This window comes from Diuraphis noxia, unplaced genomic scaffold (genome assembly GCF_037042655.1).
Source record: "Diuraphis noxia isolate RWA-SAM2 unplaced genomic scaffold, SU_Dnox_SAM2 contig0004, whole genome shotgun sequence".
Taxonomy (NCBI): Eukaryota; Metazoa; Arthropoda; class Insecta; order Hemiptera; family Aphididae; genus Diuraphis; species Diuraphis noxia.
In genome coordinates, this window is record NW_028301714.1 from 15,816,719 (window position 1) to 15,830,897 (window position 14,179).

General features: G+C 28.4%; 2 protein-coding genes across 2 annotated transcripts in view; one reads left to right on the plus strand and one right to left on the minus strand.

Annotated features, from left to right (window-relative positions):
* The window catches only part of LOC107163388 (protein arginine N-methyltransferase 3-like), a 32,097-nt gene extending 28,652 nt beyond the window's left edge, over window positions 1-3,445 (plus strand). Inside the window, exons 9-10 of the transcript XR_016191548.1 lie at window positions 1,596-1,738; window positions 3,279-3,445. The gene's annotated coding sequence lies outside the window, so the exon portion shown is untranslated. The remainder of the gene's footprint in view (window positions 1-1,595; window positions 1,739-3,278) is intronic.
* A 4,330-nt stretch (window positions 3,446-7,775) lies between these two features.
* Window positions 7,776-10,524, minus strand: PGS1 (Phosphatidylglycerophosphate synthase 1). The gene is made up of 7 exons (XM_015510770.2): window positions 10,023-10,524; window positions 9,820-9,942; window positions 9,607-9,747; window positions 9,381-9,541; window positions 9,049-9,284; window positions 8,541-8,975; window positions 7,776-8,008 (listed from the first exon to the last, which is right to left on the minus strand). The coding sequence occupies exons 1-7, from the start codon at window positions 10,110-10,112 to the stop codon at window positions 7,818-7,820; spliced, it is 1,377 nt and encodes a 458-aa protein (XP_015366256.1). The 5' UTR covers window positions 10,113-10,524; the 3' UTR covers window positions 7,776-7,817.
* Between the last annotated feature and the right edge of the window lie 3,655 nt (window positions 10,525-14,179).

The window sequence follows — 14,179 nt, forward strand, 5'->3', positions numbered from 1 at the left end:
TTGAATATTCTTACCATGTCCCGTGGCTTTTAAAAAACCCGTTGCATGAAATCTATTACAAAAACAATATCATTGACAATTTAACAATATCTGCTTAATGAAAATATAAAAAAACTAGGTAATTAACATTTCTATTCAAAATCACGTTGTTATTATATTATTATACTTTTATACTTAAATAATTTCAATAATATACGACTTACTTCAAAACAATCTACCTAGGTATACCATATATTATTAACTTAACTTTGAGTGTATGTAGCCGTGTACCTACATATATACAGGGTGTCCCGCGAGGTCACGAGGATTTACCCAATGCAATATCTCACGAAATAATGAAGATAACAAAATTCTGGTTTTATAATGAGCTTCACAGGGATTATAAGAACTACAATTATTTCATTTTTAATTTATTTTAATATTTTTGTAAAAAAATTAAAAAATATACTTTTTTATTTAATTATTCCCAAGAAAATTAAAGATAGCCATTTTGTAGAGTATGTTTTTATAAAAATATCGACGTTTCAACATTTTATTTTCATTAATTTCCTGATTTTTAATATTTTTTCTAGTTTTTAAGAAATAAAATATGATTATAACTATTATAGGAACACGGAAAGTATTCGGCCGACCGTATGGGAATGCAAGCGGCGAGTCGGTCACATGTTTAATAACATAACGGTGTTAAATAATTCACAACTTTTCTTGTAACAAAAAAAGAAAAAAAAAGAAAAAATTAGGGAATTCGTGAAAATAATATTTTGAAACGTCAATATTTTAAAGAAATTAATAAACTACAAAATTGGTATGGTCAATTTTTTTGGAAATAATTAAATAAAAAGATATGAAATAATTTTAGTTCTTATCCCTGGGAGTCTTATTGCAAAACCAGAATTTTGATATCACCATTATTTCGGGAGGTATCGCAATGGGTAAATCATCAAGGAACATTAGGAACACCTTGTACATATTCAGAATATGATATTCTAAAAACCTTATTTTAGTATTGTTATTAGCCATTAGGTATATTAAACGGTATGTGGTTATAATAATATAATATACTGTGATTATTTTGTATGGAACATAATTAAAACAAAACACAAAAATACGCGCAACATGTAGAAAGTCTGTAATAATATTGAATGAAATGAACGCATTCAAAAAGTAATGAGTTGGTAAGTATAACTGTTTAAAATAATATATCTGTTAAAAAATTTGTGATTTTGGTCGAGAATTTGAATCCTTCATTATAGGTATTTTTCAAAATAGTAACAAAGTAATAATTATAACACCATGCATTTTTATTTGTTTATTTGAAAATGTATTATTAAATAAATACCTATCAAAGAAGAAAATTTGTAATTATAAATATGTAGGTACCAACCTGTTTAATAAACGTATACGGATACACAAACTGCAAATTCTGTTTTTCAGAGACACATAACTTGTAAATACATTTGAATTACAAGTAGCAGTAGGTATAACTATAGATAATAAGAGCATATAGTTGATAGTAGATATATTAAAATACATGTTTATAATTTTTCCCAAACAGGTTTTTATTCTTTAAAATTAACTGTTTTTTTTTTTTTTAGATTCAACTGAAGCAAAAACTGTAGGTAGATGCACCTACAGTCTTACAGTATTTGTGTTTTTATTCTTTATGGGACACTTTGCAGAGCCAGCGTTTCCCAACCGATGTGCCACGACACATTGGTGTGCCATGGAGCCTCAATAGGTGTGTCGCAACTCGCAAAATGTCATGATTATTAATTCGCTTACTTATAATTTCGATAATAAGTTAAAATAATTTTAACAATTCTCATACTCTATTGTGAGAGTCAGAGGGTGTGCTTGTCAACTATTCAAATACGGTGTAAACTAATGCCAATTTTCTCACTAGGAGTCTAGGACTAGATTTTTATATCTAACATAAATATAACATAATCATAATGTAATGTCTCTGTTTTTCAATATCAGTTAATGTCATATTTTTAACAAATTAAAATATGATTTTACATGAGTTTTCCTAACCTAAGTAAACACCGTTTTAAATTATTTGCTAGGTAGTAGTTTACTGATTATGCAAATTTTTGTATTAATATGATGAATGCCTAATGCCCTAATATTAAAAAATGTTAGTTTTTATTTAACATATATAAGTCAGTGTCGGTGTGTTACGGCTAAATATAGCTTAGGACTAGTGTGTCGTGAGGGAAAAAAGTTAGTAGGGTATTGTAGGGTACTATGATAGGGTCGTTCTTATAATGTCCGGTTAAGGTTAACGGACATTAAATGTTTAACCGACGAAATTCTGTCGGTAAAAATTCCACTAACCGTCGGTTAACGGTTAACGGACACTGGATACTATACAACTACAATACTGGACATTGTAAGAATCAGCCTTAGAAAATAATTATATTTATTAAAATAATTATGATTATTCACGCTAATTTTAAAAATAATAGATAATTTTTAGAAATTACAGAGTACCTATCTAAATAGTAAGGACAATACCTGCATGCGGGTGTGGTGTCCTATTAATTATTTATTGGATATTAAAGCGCAACGCTCAGGAGATAGATAAATACAGAGAATAACTTTGCTGTATCGGCGTCTCGGCGACAGCGGTCGTTTCAAACTAAGTCTTGTGGAGTCCAATTACTCTTACTCCAGAAAGTAGAAAGGGACCACACGTAATCCTGCAACACGTGACTAAGCGTGCAATTCTTATAGGTACAAGCCATCGTTATGATATGCACGTCTGATCTCTCTCATTTACTATTTGATTTTCTATTATTACATTTTAAGCGTTTGTCTCTGATTAACTATCTAAAGTGTCTTAATATCCTCCCTAATACCCTAATCTCCCATATATGCTCAATATTAAATCTGAAATGGTTATTAAAAAAATAATTAACTTCATATTGGAAGCTGGATTGTAATTTAATGTGGATAATATTATTTCTGTACAATTTTCCACTTTTTACTGTCTTAGACAAATCACTAAAGCACCTTATATTACGTTTCCAATCAAACACTCCATGACAACCTCTCCATACCCTTTATTGCAGACGTGCCTTAAACACACTACAAGAGATTTCATAACCACCTCTTAAACCACAGAAACCCAATCATGCATGATATCACTTCCTTGACTATCCTTGGAAATCCTTCCAAACGGCTAAAACGCAAGTGGTGTAGAAACCTAAATGATAAACTAATTCAATCTTAATATTCTTGATTCAGATTTAACGCCATTGGATTTCTTTTTATAGGGTTATTTGAAGACTGTGGTTTATGCAGATCCACCTGTCAATCTTCAGGACTTAAAAAACAAAATACAGGCAGCATGTGATATTTTAAGTGAAGAACAAATCAAGGCGGCAACTTCGACTGAATTTTTGAGGCGACTTGAATCATGTTTAGAACATAATGGCGAAAATTTTGAACAATTCATAAGATAAATGTATTTAATACATTTTATTTTTTATTTAATATTAATATTAGGCACTTACTATTAAATCGTAATCGTATTATAAGAGTTTACTAAACATATTGTATAAATAAATTATTATTTGTAAACAGATAAAGTAAATTAAGTAAACTGTATATAATAATAAAATCCGATAGAGATAATAGTGCGGTATTTTTGATTTGGCGCCTATTTAATAATTAAACCAACTTATTTTATTATTATGTTGGCTGAAATTTAGTAAACAGATTAAAAACTGTGCTGGCTATTACACATATTTTCGTTACCTATTACAACGAATGTATATTAGTATGCTGTTTATTTCCATAAGTGTTTTGTGATTCTCAGTTATTGTAGTTTTGTACTTATAGTTATTAATTCTATTAATTTTATATTCAAACTTTCGAACATGTATCTAATATTTTTATTTAATGCTTTCAGAGTCAATTTTTTGTTGTTGTTTTACGAAAATTTATTTTGATGTTTTCTTATGCAGTTATTCTAGGGAATTATTTTTCAGGTACAAGAGTATATCATAAGACACGATTATAATATTCAGATGTATTGCTCTTTTTAAATATACAAATAAAGCTATAGTTATATTCAAACAATTTACGTTGGATTAATAATGGTACGTGAATAAAATTTAAATTATATAACTAAAGTTGTAAAGCTTTGCAGGATAAAATAAAAGCAATTGACGGCGATAATGGTAACAGTAAGCTATAGGTTTAATTTTATTTATTTATTTTTAGAAATAATATTTTTATTATTAAAGCTTCAATACATTTAAATATATTTATTACATTCAAATACAATTGTTACATACATGTTGTTACATTTAATTAATTTAACTTTTAAACTTTTTTTCTTTTAATTTTACGAGTCGTGGGGAGTTATAGTTGATCCGTGGTCTTGTATATTCGATATGAGATCAGCAATCTCGATGAAGTCGATTATTCTTTTTTCTTGTCCGGAGTCGAATACTTCTTTGAGTGAGGTGCTGTCGTATGAGCTTGATTACTTGATTTAGCCATTTTTTGATAGGTTTTATTTGTTTTATTTTTTTGTTATTGTTGGTTTGTTTTTCCCAGAAATAATATTATTAAGATTATCTGTAATTACTAATTTACAACAATTAGCTAGAAGTATTATAATATTACTATAGATATAGTATATATAGGTATAATAGTAGCTACTAATATTAAATATTTTGTTATTTAATACATAATCTAAATTATGTAAAGGTAGAAATATAATACTGCCGTGTTAAATTCAGTAGACAACTAATATGTATAAGTATTTATTTTATGTATAGAATACATTTATTTTGTAATTATTTTTTCTGGTCTGGCATTAGTCTCGTTATCGATGACGACATCCACGACATGAATTTAATACGGTACAGGGGACATTGGGAGAATTGCAGTTAGCGAAAATATATACAGTAAAACCTCTGTAAGACGGAAACCCCAGTATTACGGAAAATTTTTTTGGTCCCATTTCAAATTACATATAATTTTATCCCGCTAAGACTGAAACCTCGCCAAGCCGGAAACTGACACGTTTTTGTAATGAAAGTTAATGAAAACCCTCACTAAGACGGAAATATAAAATGATTTTCATGTAATAAATTTATTTTCGTATTGTCGATATACGAACGCGTACGATGACATTAAAAACTAATAAAATCGATATGTATACACTATAATTCAACATTAATATCTGGTTGCTTGGTTCAGTATTAAATCTTATATCGTTACGTTCGTGTCGTTCGTAATCTTTAATTTAATTCAATTCAATTTTTTTAACCCCGTCAAGACGGAAACCCTGTTAACACGTAAAAATTTCATGGCCCCGCACGATTCCGTCTTATCGAGGTTTTACGGTATTATTAAATCTACAAGTCTTTATATTTATATTAACCAGCATTAATTGGATAAAATGATGTATCACATACCTAATAAATTTCCTACGGTTTCTTAGTCTTTCTCATTATCGTTGGCCGGCAATTCACTCCCATCCTCCTCTTTGTGGAATAGGCCTACATGGGGACACCACAATAAAAAAAACGCGCCTCTTGCAATACCTCATGTGATATTAAACACGACTAAGATTGTCGTCGTTTAATAAGCTATAAGGTGGTGTGGAAACTTGCAATGCATTACTGCAATCTGCAGTAAATATTCCAAAATTACCATACTAATTAATATTTACGGTTTTTACTAGAGAATAATATAATCCTATGGTTTATTTTATTGTACAGTTGTATTGTAGTAATAATACATATCAACACTACTAACTAGTTTTCTTTAATATAATATAATGTATATACACGATTATGCTATCAGAATTGAAAACCTATTTGTCAAATTATTCAATAATATAACATAATGTATTAAAATATTATGAAGTCGTACCTATAGCAGCTACAATATATTATTGTATATCATAGGTATGATATACCTTTTTGATAATGTCAATAAACGATGGCGGCGCCGTGGAAGCAATGCGAAAGCAGATCCCGCGGCGTCGTCGGTTAAAACGGAAAAAAAAAAAAGGTATGATATACCTTTAAAATTAAATTTAAAAAAAAAATTTATTTAGGGTGGTGGACGAGGTTAACCAATAATAAGTTAAACGTTTTGGCAATCTACACAATGTTTATTTCTATAGTTGCATTTATTATTAATAACAATAGTAATTAGGACTATTATGACGTAGTGAATGAGAAGTTACAAAGAGTTGAAATAGATCGTAATCTCGTGGTTGATTATCGTATATGATACTGTTTTAAAAGAATATAAAGACAAAAAACAAAATCTATTTTTCGTGATGAAAATCAAAATAATGATTTAGTTATCTATGGAAAAGAAAAATTTTAAATTAATACCTTTTTAGTTATTTTAGATCGTTTATTTATTGAACTTAACAAGAGAAGAATAGCGTATCACAATATTTATGGTTAGCCATTTGATTTTGTTGTCAAGCTTAAAAGTCTAATCACATGATGATATAGATTTAAATAAATAAATAAATAAATGTCCACATTTAAAAGCACATATAACACAACTGGTTATGATGATAAGAAAAAAAAATTTCCAAACTTCTTCAGATTGTATATGTAAAAAACTTAATCTCAATATATCCCAATATCAAAATAATACTCAAATTAAATACATATATTGATGTGACTTCCTAGTTATTCAGCTAAACTCTTTTTTCACGCTTAAAAATAATAAAAGATTATCTCCCATCTACGCGGATGTCACAAGGCCGATTAAATGCACTTGCCATATTAAGTATAATATTACTACTATTAAGTATTGAACATGAATTTACTAGTAAATTTATTTCAGCGTTCAGCCTATATGGGAGGTAAAAATGTTAATCTGGCCCTGTATTTATAGGCGCAAATAGGGAGGGTGTTTAAAGGGTAGGTATTAGCACCCTCAATTTCAAAATTATCAATCTTAAATAATGTTCAAGTTTATGTAACAAAAACTTCTTCCTACAAAAATAAAAAACTAAAATGAGAAAATGCATAGCTTAGCACCCCTAGTTTCTTTATTGAAATTGCGCCTATGCCACTGAAGTTTCTAAGCTCTGATTATATCTATCTATTTTCATTATTTTTATTTTTATTACAATCTATTATCTTAGTTGTTCTTATTGTTCTTTTTTGAAACAGATTGAATAAAAAAAAATAAAAACACATTATTGATTTTTCTCTATAAGAGAATTTATCAACTTAATTTGTTTCAAATGCATTATTTTTGCAGAAAAACATTTTTTATATACTAGAAGTAAAAATATATATTAATATTTTATGTAGCACCTCAGACATTTTATGAATATAGCATAAATATAAGTACTCAAGACAGGTTAGGTTAATGATTTATCAATAATGTTTGAGGAAATTACAAAAGTAGCAAAAAATTAATGACAAGTTATAAGCTAATTGTAGATTTGAGCTAAATAATGACTATTTAAATATTAAATAAGCTTCGCTTAAAACTATTTTTTTTTATAAAAATTGTTATTTTAATTAGTATCTAACCTAACTTTTCAGAGTAATGACTTGTAATATACAGTCTATTGCAAAAATTGAGTATTATCTTTAATAAGTTTTTTTATTTTAGGTTAAAGTGTCATTAATATATATATATAATTAAATAAAAATTATCTCTTTTTCTACCAATATACTATTGTAAGGAATTTGAAGTTTATAAGTACAAAATGATATTAACATGAGTATTTTGGATTATTTTGATAATTGTATTAAGAATATAAAACTGTATACTTTTAAATGAAATATATTTTTGACAAAAAAATAAAATAGTTAAAAATAATTTTTAAACACTCTTAAAACTAATCGTACCCAAAGAGGTGCTTTAAATTCACCCTCTGGAATATATAATGATGTTGATTCATAAACGTAATTTTTCTCTGTATGAAAGTTTTGCTGCAATTTTTTGTTATTTGTTACAATTATCAATTGTGATTCTAAATCACAATTCAATGATCTGGCACCTGAAAATAACAATTTTAACTTTAAAAAAACTAAATTGTATGATGGATTCTGACTATGAATTTATTTTATTTTTCAACTGCTATTGTAGCAATATGTTAGGAGTCTTGTATTAAATTTTCAAGCTTTTCTACCTAATAAATAAATTTGTATTGATATTAATTTTAAAAAACTAATAATGATTGAAAATTGCATATGCCTATAAATAGTTCAAATTATTTCAAAATTTTTTGAAAATTGCATTTATCTATGGTCATTTGATTTAAATTTACATCAAAAACCAAAATCGATTTTGTCAAAAACTGATTGTGCATAAAATTTCCCGTTTTTCCCTAATTTTTAGCTTGTTTATCCCGATTATTTAGAAAAATATTGAGAATTTTTACTTTTGACCCACCAAAGTACCAACGGTAGATTTACTTTCTGATTGAACGAGGTACTGAAGTCAAAACTCGACACACGCAAAAAAAAACACATATCATGGTAAAATCAATACATTCCTCACTCCGCTCAGCATCTAAAATAGGTATATACCATAATTTGAAGAACCAACAGCTGTTAGTACTGGCAATTCATAATTGTTTGGAGTGTACCACAAACCCTTGGAATGAAATGTCCATCCAGTTCTTTGATATTCAAAACAAGAGATACGTTCATGAAGTTTGAGATTTTCAACTTTATCAAAAAAAGTATTTGTGAGGTAACTGTATGCAGTTGGTATAAATCCAGCAGGTCCTTTAGCTTGTTGAAACGAATTGGCCATTGGATGGGAAAATAATATTTTGAAGTTAGCCAATGATTTATGGAACATAGAATTTGTGTAAATATCTGGTATGTTGAAGTATCCAGTGGCCATGTGCATTGTAGATCCCAATTCAGCATTACTCATAAGAAGATTGGTTGTTTGACTGTCATGGTGTATGTCAAATGGAGGAAATTCAATTACAGGATAAACTATTGTGTCAGTATCTAATATTAAATGAGAAAAAAGTAAGAAGTCATAATACATATACTACATTTTAACAAAAAAATTTAATTTAACCTTTTTTAGAAGTTGGATGTTTGATGTGTGTATTATAATATTGCATTATCTGTTTTCTAGCCTCTGATGCGTAAGTTTTATAAGGACTCTTATATGGATGATGTTCCCAAGTAGGATCTAACATTAAAGTGTTTTTATTTGTCAGCTGAAAAGACATACGGCCTAATAATTCAACTAATCCTATATAAAAATCTAGTAATGGCTTGCAGTCTTCAATGAGAATATATCTGTCTTGCCTAAAATTGCAATTAATACAAATTATGAATATTTTTATACTAATACAATGTCAATATGAAAACACAATTAAAAAATAATGTAGTAATTTTATTTACCGATTAGTGAAATAATCTTGACTTAAATTTGCTCCGCTGATAATTATAGAGTCATCAAACATATATAGTTTCATGTGCTGAATTCCTATTAATTCATTATATCTTTCAGGTAACAGCAACCGGAGAAGACCTCTTAATTTAGGGGTATGGTACAAATACACCTGGATGACAATTAATATATTAAATAGGTAATGTGTTTAATTTATATTTTACCATATTTACCTACACGGCAATCGAATGATGGATTCAGTAAGGACATCAACATGGTACGTGAACTTACTTTACCTCTTGACCCACGGTTAGCATCTAACAAAACCCTCACGCTTAATTTTTGCCTGTTTTCCATAGCATCTTTTATGGTGTTTACCTGAAATCAAAGTCAGTGATAATTCAAAATAGAATAAGATTTTACACATTTTTCCATACAGATTTAACTCACAAGTTCTTGTTCCAGATTTCCTATGCCCAAGTATAAAGAAGCTATTACAATGCGATGTTTTGCCGAACGGCATCGGTCTAAAAGTGTGCGATAAAACTCTGAGGGGCTCTTTAAAACTGTGATCTGAAAAATCAAAAATTGTATTAAATAATATTAAATATACATTAAATTGCTACATCATTTCAGTTTAAATATACACTTACATCTTCTGCTTTGACCATGAACGATGGGCCAAACTTTTGCAGCCATTTGAATTGAGAAAGATAACAGTATTTTTTACTGTTAGTAGTCATATTTATGTTTTATAATTGCAACTGATTAATGAAATTGTTCACTACCATTGAATTTCGGATTGATTAGTTAAAATAGGTGTTAAATAATCAAAACTACTAATAGGAAAATACTTTAAAAAAGAACTACGTAGTAAAAGTGAAAAAAAAATGAATGGGTAGAATGGTAGATGAGTAACTGGCCATGGACGCAAGGAGACAAACCGGGTAGACCAGAAAAGTAGAGCACTGTAGCAGGCTAACGACGACTAGACAAATTAACGAATTGGGACCGACGACAAGTTATGAGTCATCAAATTTAAAAAACGATGCAAAATAATACAACTTCCGAGCTCTAGTTATGACAAACAAAAGAAGAACAATGCTTGTTGTAAATTTGTAAATTTTTCGTTTTTTAATAAAATTAATAATTATCAATATTCAATATTTTCTGAACCGATATATCAGCATATCGATATTTGACTTTTCAATATATCGATTAATCGGGAAATGACTGATACCAAATACGGCAAATACTATATACAAATATATTTAGTATAAACACAGATATATAAAGCATGTATTAATTTTAAAAATAAATTATGTTTTATATATCTGTGAGTATAAATAATATGGATATCTTCTGCTAATGAGTGATGATTGTAGAATACTGGAATACGAATTACAATGTTTACAGGAGACATAATTAAAATTAAAGTGATAACGATGTTGATAAGCGGTGTTTTTTACGAGATAACAGAAAAATAGTCACACAGAGACCGAGTATTGAGACATTGAGTAATAATTATAATTGTTAATTGTATAAAGTAGTATGATCAAGATAGAATCTATCTATCTGATGGATGGATGTAAACATTAGTGTGTATGTATTAGGTAATAGGTAGGTATATCGTATATAAAGTACTTGACTCACAGACATATTAATTTTGATTGGTATAATATCTATTATTTACCTAACTACACATTAATACTTATTACTTTATTTGTGTGCAAATGAACTTTTGATTCAATTTTAAATTAAGTATTTAAATTATAATTTATTCAATACCTAACCTTGGTAACGCCACTTAAAGAAATTTAAGATGCTTACAATTTTAACAACTAATAGGTAGTTTTGTACAATGTACATATCATAATAGTTCTTTCATATTTATTATATTTAAATATTTATGGAAGATGCAATAGCATTGTATAGTTCGACAATATTTGACACGAAAAAACTATATCTTTGATCTTTGACTTAATAATAATTAATAAATAAAAAATAAAATAAATATTTTATAGTTAGCCTTAACTTGATAGCTTATTAAAAGCATTTAATTTCACGACATAATTTTATAATCACACATATTACTTATGTTGTGCAATCAGTTAAATATGTGATAAAATATCGAATATATAAAATAAACTTCAAATGTGTGAGGAGAGGAAGAGGCCAATAATTGGTTCACAATACGTCTATACGTGATGAATATTTTAGTTGTCTTGATTTTTCAGATGGAGAAGTAATTGTTTTAAGCGGTCTCTACTAATAAATGCATGTCAGCCTGAATATTATATATTTATATTGTCTCAATATACCTAGATAGATATTTTTTTGAAAAAAATTTATTGACCGGTCTTTGACAGTGAAACAAATGAATGGAGAAAAATACATAATTATGAACTCAAAAGACAGTTTCAGGGACCTGACATAGTTAAGGAGATCACAAAAAGAAGACTCATGTGAGGGGCATGCCTGGCGTAAGCAAGGATCTAGTTACTAGTTAGACAGGTAATAGAGGTAAAAGACCTTTAGTCTTCCTGAAGGTTGAGGTGGGAAAACTAAGTAAAAAAGGACTTAAAAACGTTAGATCCAGGAATCAGATGGAGTCATGGAGAGAAGCTGCAGAGGACAGAGACAGATGGCAAGATTTGTATTTAGCCATTTAGCGTCATGGTCTTAAAGGCCAAAGCCAAGAAGAAAATATTGTCTCAATGCCTCCGTCTTAAAAGTTACAACAAACGTACAACATAGCCATAGAACATATTTGAGTTCAGCACTTCCAATTTTGTGCTTAATATCTATTTTTAACAACAGAGCGAATAGACCTATTATCAAAGTTAAGAGGACGTTTCACCCGCATGTGTTGTCTCCGTTTTACAAGTGCGTAACATTGCAAAAAGTATTTCGCGCGGGAAAGAACCGAGAAAGATACAGTTATAACTAAGAAACGAAATCTTCATCACATATAAAGGAGAATTTCGTCTGTGCAATATCGTTTTTATTTTTTCGATATCAGAACTACAAAAAAAGTTATTCATGCTTAAAAAACGCAAAATTAATGTATTATAAAACGCAATAAGAATTTTTTTTGTATAAGTGATATCAAAAAAATAAAAACGATATTGCACAGAAAAAATTCTCCTTTTTATGTGGTGAAAATTTCGTTTCTTAGTTATAACTGTATCTTTCTCGGTTCTTTCCCGCGCAAAATAGTTTTTGCAATGTTACGTATTTGTAAGACGGAGACAACACATGCGGGTGAAACGTCCTCTTAAGGTAATAGCCCATCAGTCATATAAACACCAAAAGAGACATTTTATGGGATTAAGTCGGGAAGTTTTGAAACTTTGCAGAAACTTTGGTTGTGATGGGTTCCAGATAACCAAAAAAAGTCGCCATAAGAAAATTGTCTTTTTTTTTATTAAGAACTTTCAGTATAACTATTATAGTTCAACAATTACAATATTGATAGATACAGTGATACAATAAGTAATAATTGGTAATTAATAATAATGAGCTAATGAGCATATGATATAATGATAAATAAGATGATGCCAGATAAGAGTAAACAGAACGGAATATTAGTGTAACAGAAATAATATTAAATGTAAATATCATAATCATAATTAATTGGTTGTTATTATAGCGGAATGAAAAGAATTAATTATGGAGGTTAAATCGGATAGGAATTTTGATAGAGCTAATTTTAAATTAGAGTTTAGCGGATTAATGTTCGGTTTTGAACCCGAAGTAGCAGCCGCATATGACGGGATGGATTGAAAGGGGTCAATGGGAAGGGACTCGGAGGATATGATTTTTATTTTGGAGTTTGAAGACTTTAATTTGTAGCGATTTAGAATGGTTTGATAGAACTGGCACCCCAGAAAATTGTCTTCATTTGGGTTTATTACGATATTTTAATTTTTAAACCGCAATATTTTACATATATACCTACTAATTACTATTGCTTGGAAATTAAAATATCATGAAAAAACTATGAGATGAAAACGAAACAGCTAATATTCTAAAATTTAGATTTGATAATAGCCAATTATATAAGTTAACTTACTCTATATTATTAAAGGTTTCTATATTATACAATTTTGAAGGCGCTAAAAACTTGTGTTCGTTTATATTGTAAGTCGGAGACATCATAATATACAAGTGTTGCATCCTCTTAAAACACCTATTTTATAGATAGATTCTATATATAATGTCCAGAGATAGTGGTAATGTATGTTTTCCTTTCAATGATTTAATAAAAAACAGATTTTAGATAATTTTATTTAATTAAATGACAGATTTTTGTGTATGTATAATATCTCTTTTTGTAAAATGGCAACGTATTCGGTATCCAATCATAGCACATTTATTAATCAGAGAATGTCTACTAGCTGCCTATAATAACAGGCCACAGACTACAAATTACTATAAAAAAGTAGATTATATTAACTGCAGTGAGTTACAAATTGCAATTTATAGTGAATTTAATTTTTGTAGTCATATATACCCACAAAGGCCATAAGCTGAAATTTCAAGTAAAATTTTTACAAATTTATTAAACTGTGTGGATTATCATTTTATTATTGTGAAGTTATAGTTAAGTTCAGATTTTTCTAAAGATTAAATAAATTAAATTACTGCAATAACGGTCAACGATACGTGTGATACAGACAATATTTGTAAATTGTTTCTAAAAATTCGGAGGTACAAAACTATATTAAACACAATTTATAATACTATCCAAATTTTGATAATCTGGTTATTCCTGTATTATGTTCATTCAAAAAATGAACATTTATAT

Bases quoted from the DNA above. Each gene is read 5' to 3' on its own strand.
- PGS1 (XM_015510770.2), bottom strand. From the start codon at position 10,112: ATGACTACTAACAGTAAAAAATACTGTTATCTTTCTCAATTCAAATGG. The intron at 9,943-10,022 runs GTAAGTGTATAT...TTGATTTTTCAG, and splicing joins TCATGGTCAAAGCAGAAGAT to ATCACAGTTTTAAAGAGCCC. The intron at 9,748-9,819 runs GTGAGTTAAATC...CTTTGATTTCAG, and splicing joins GAAATCTGGAACAAGAACTT to GTAAACACCATAAAAGATGC.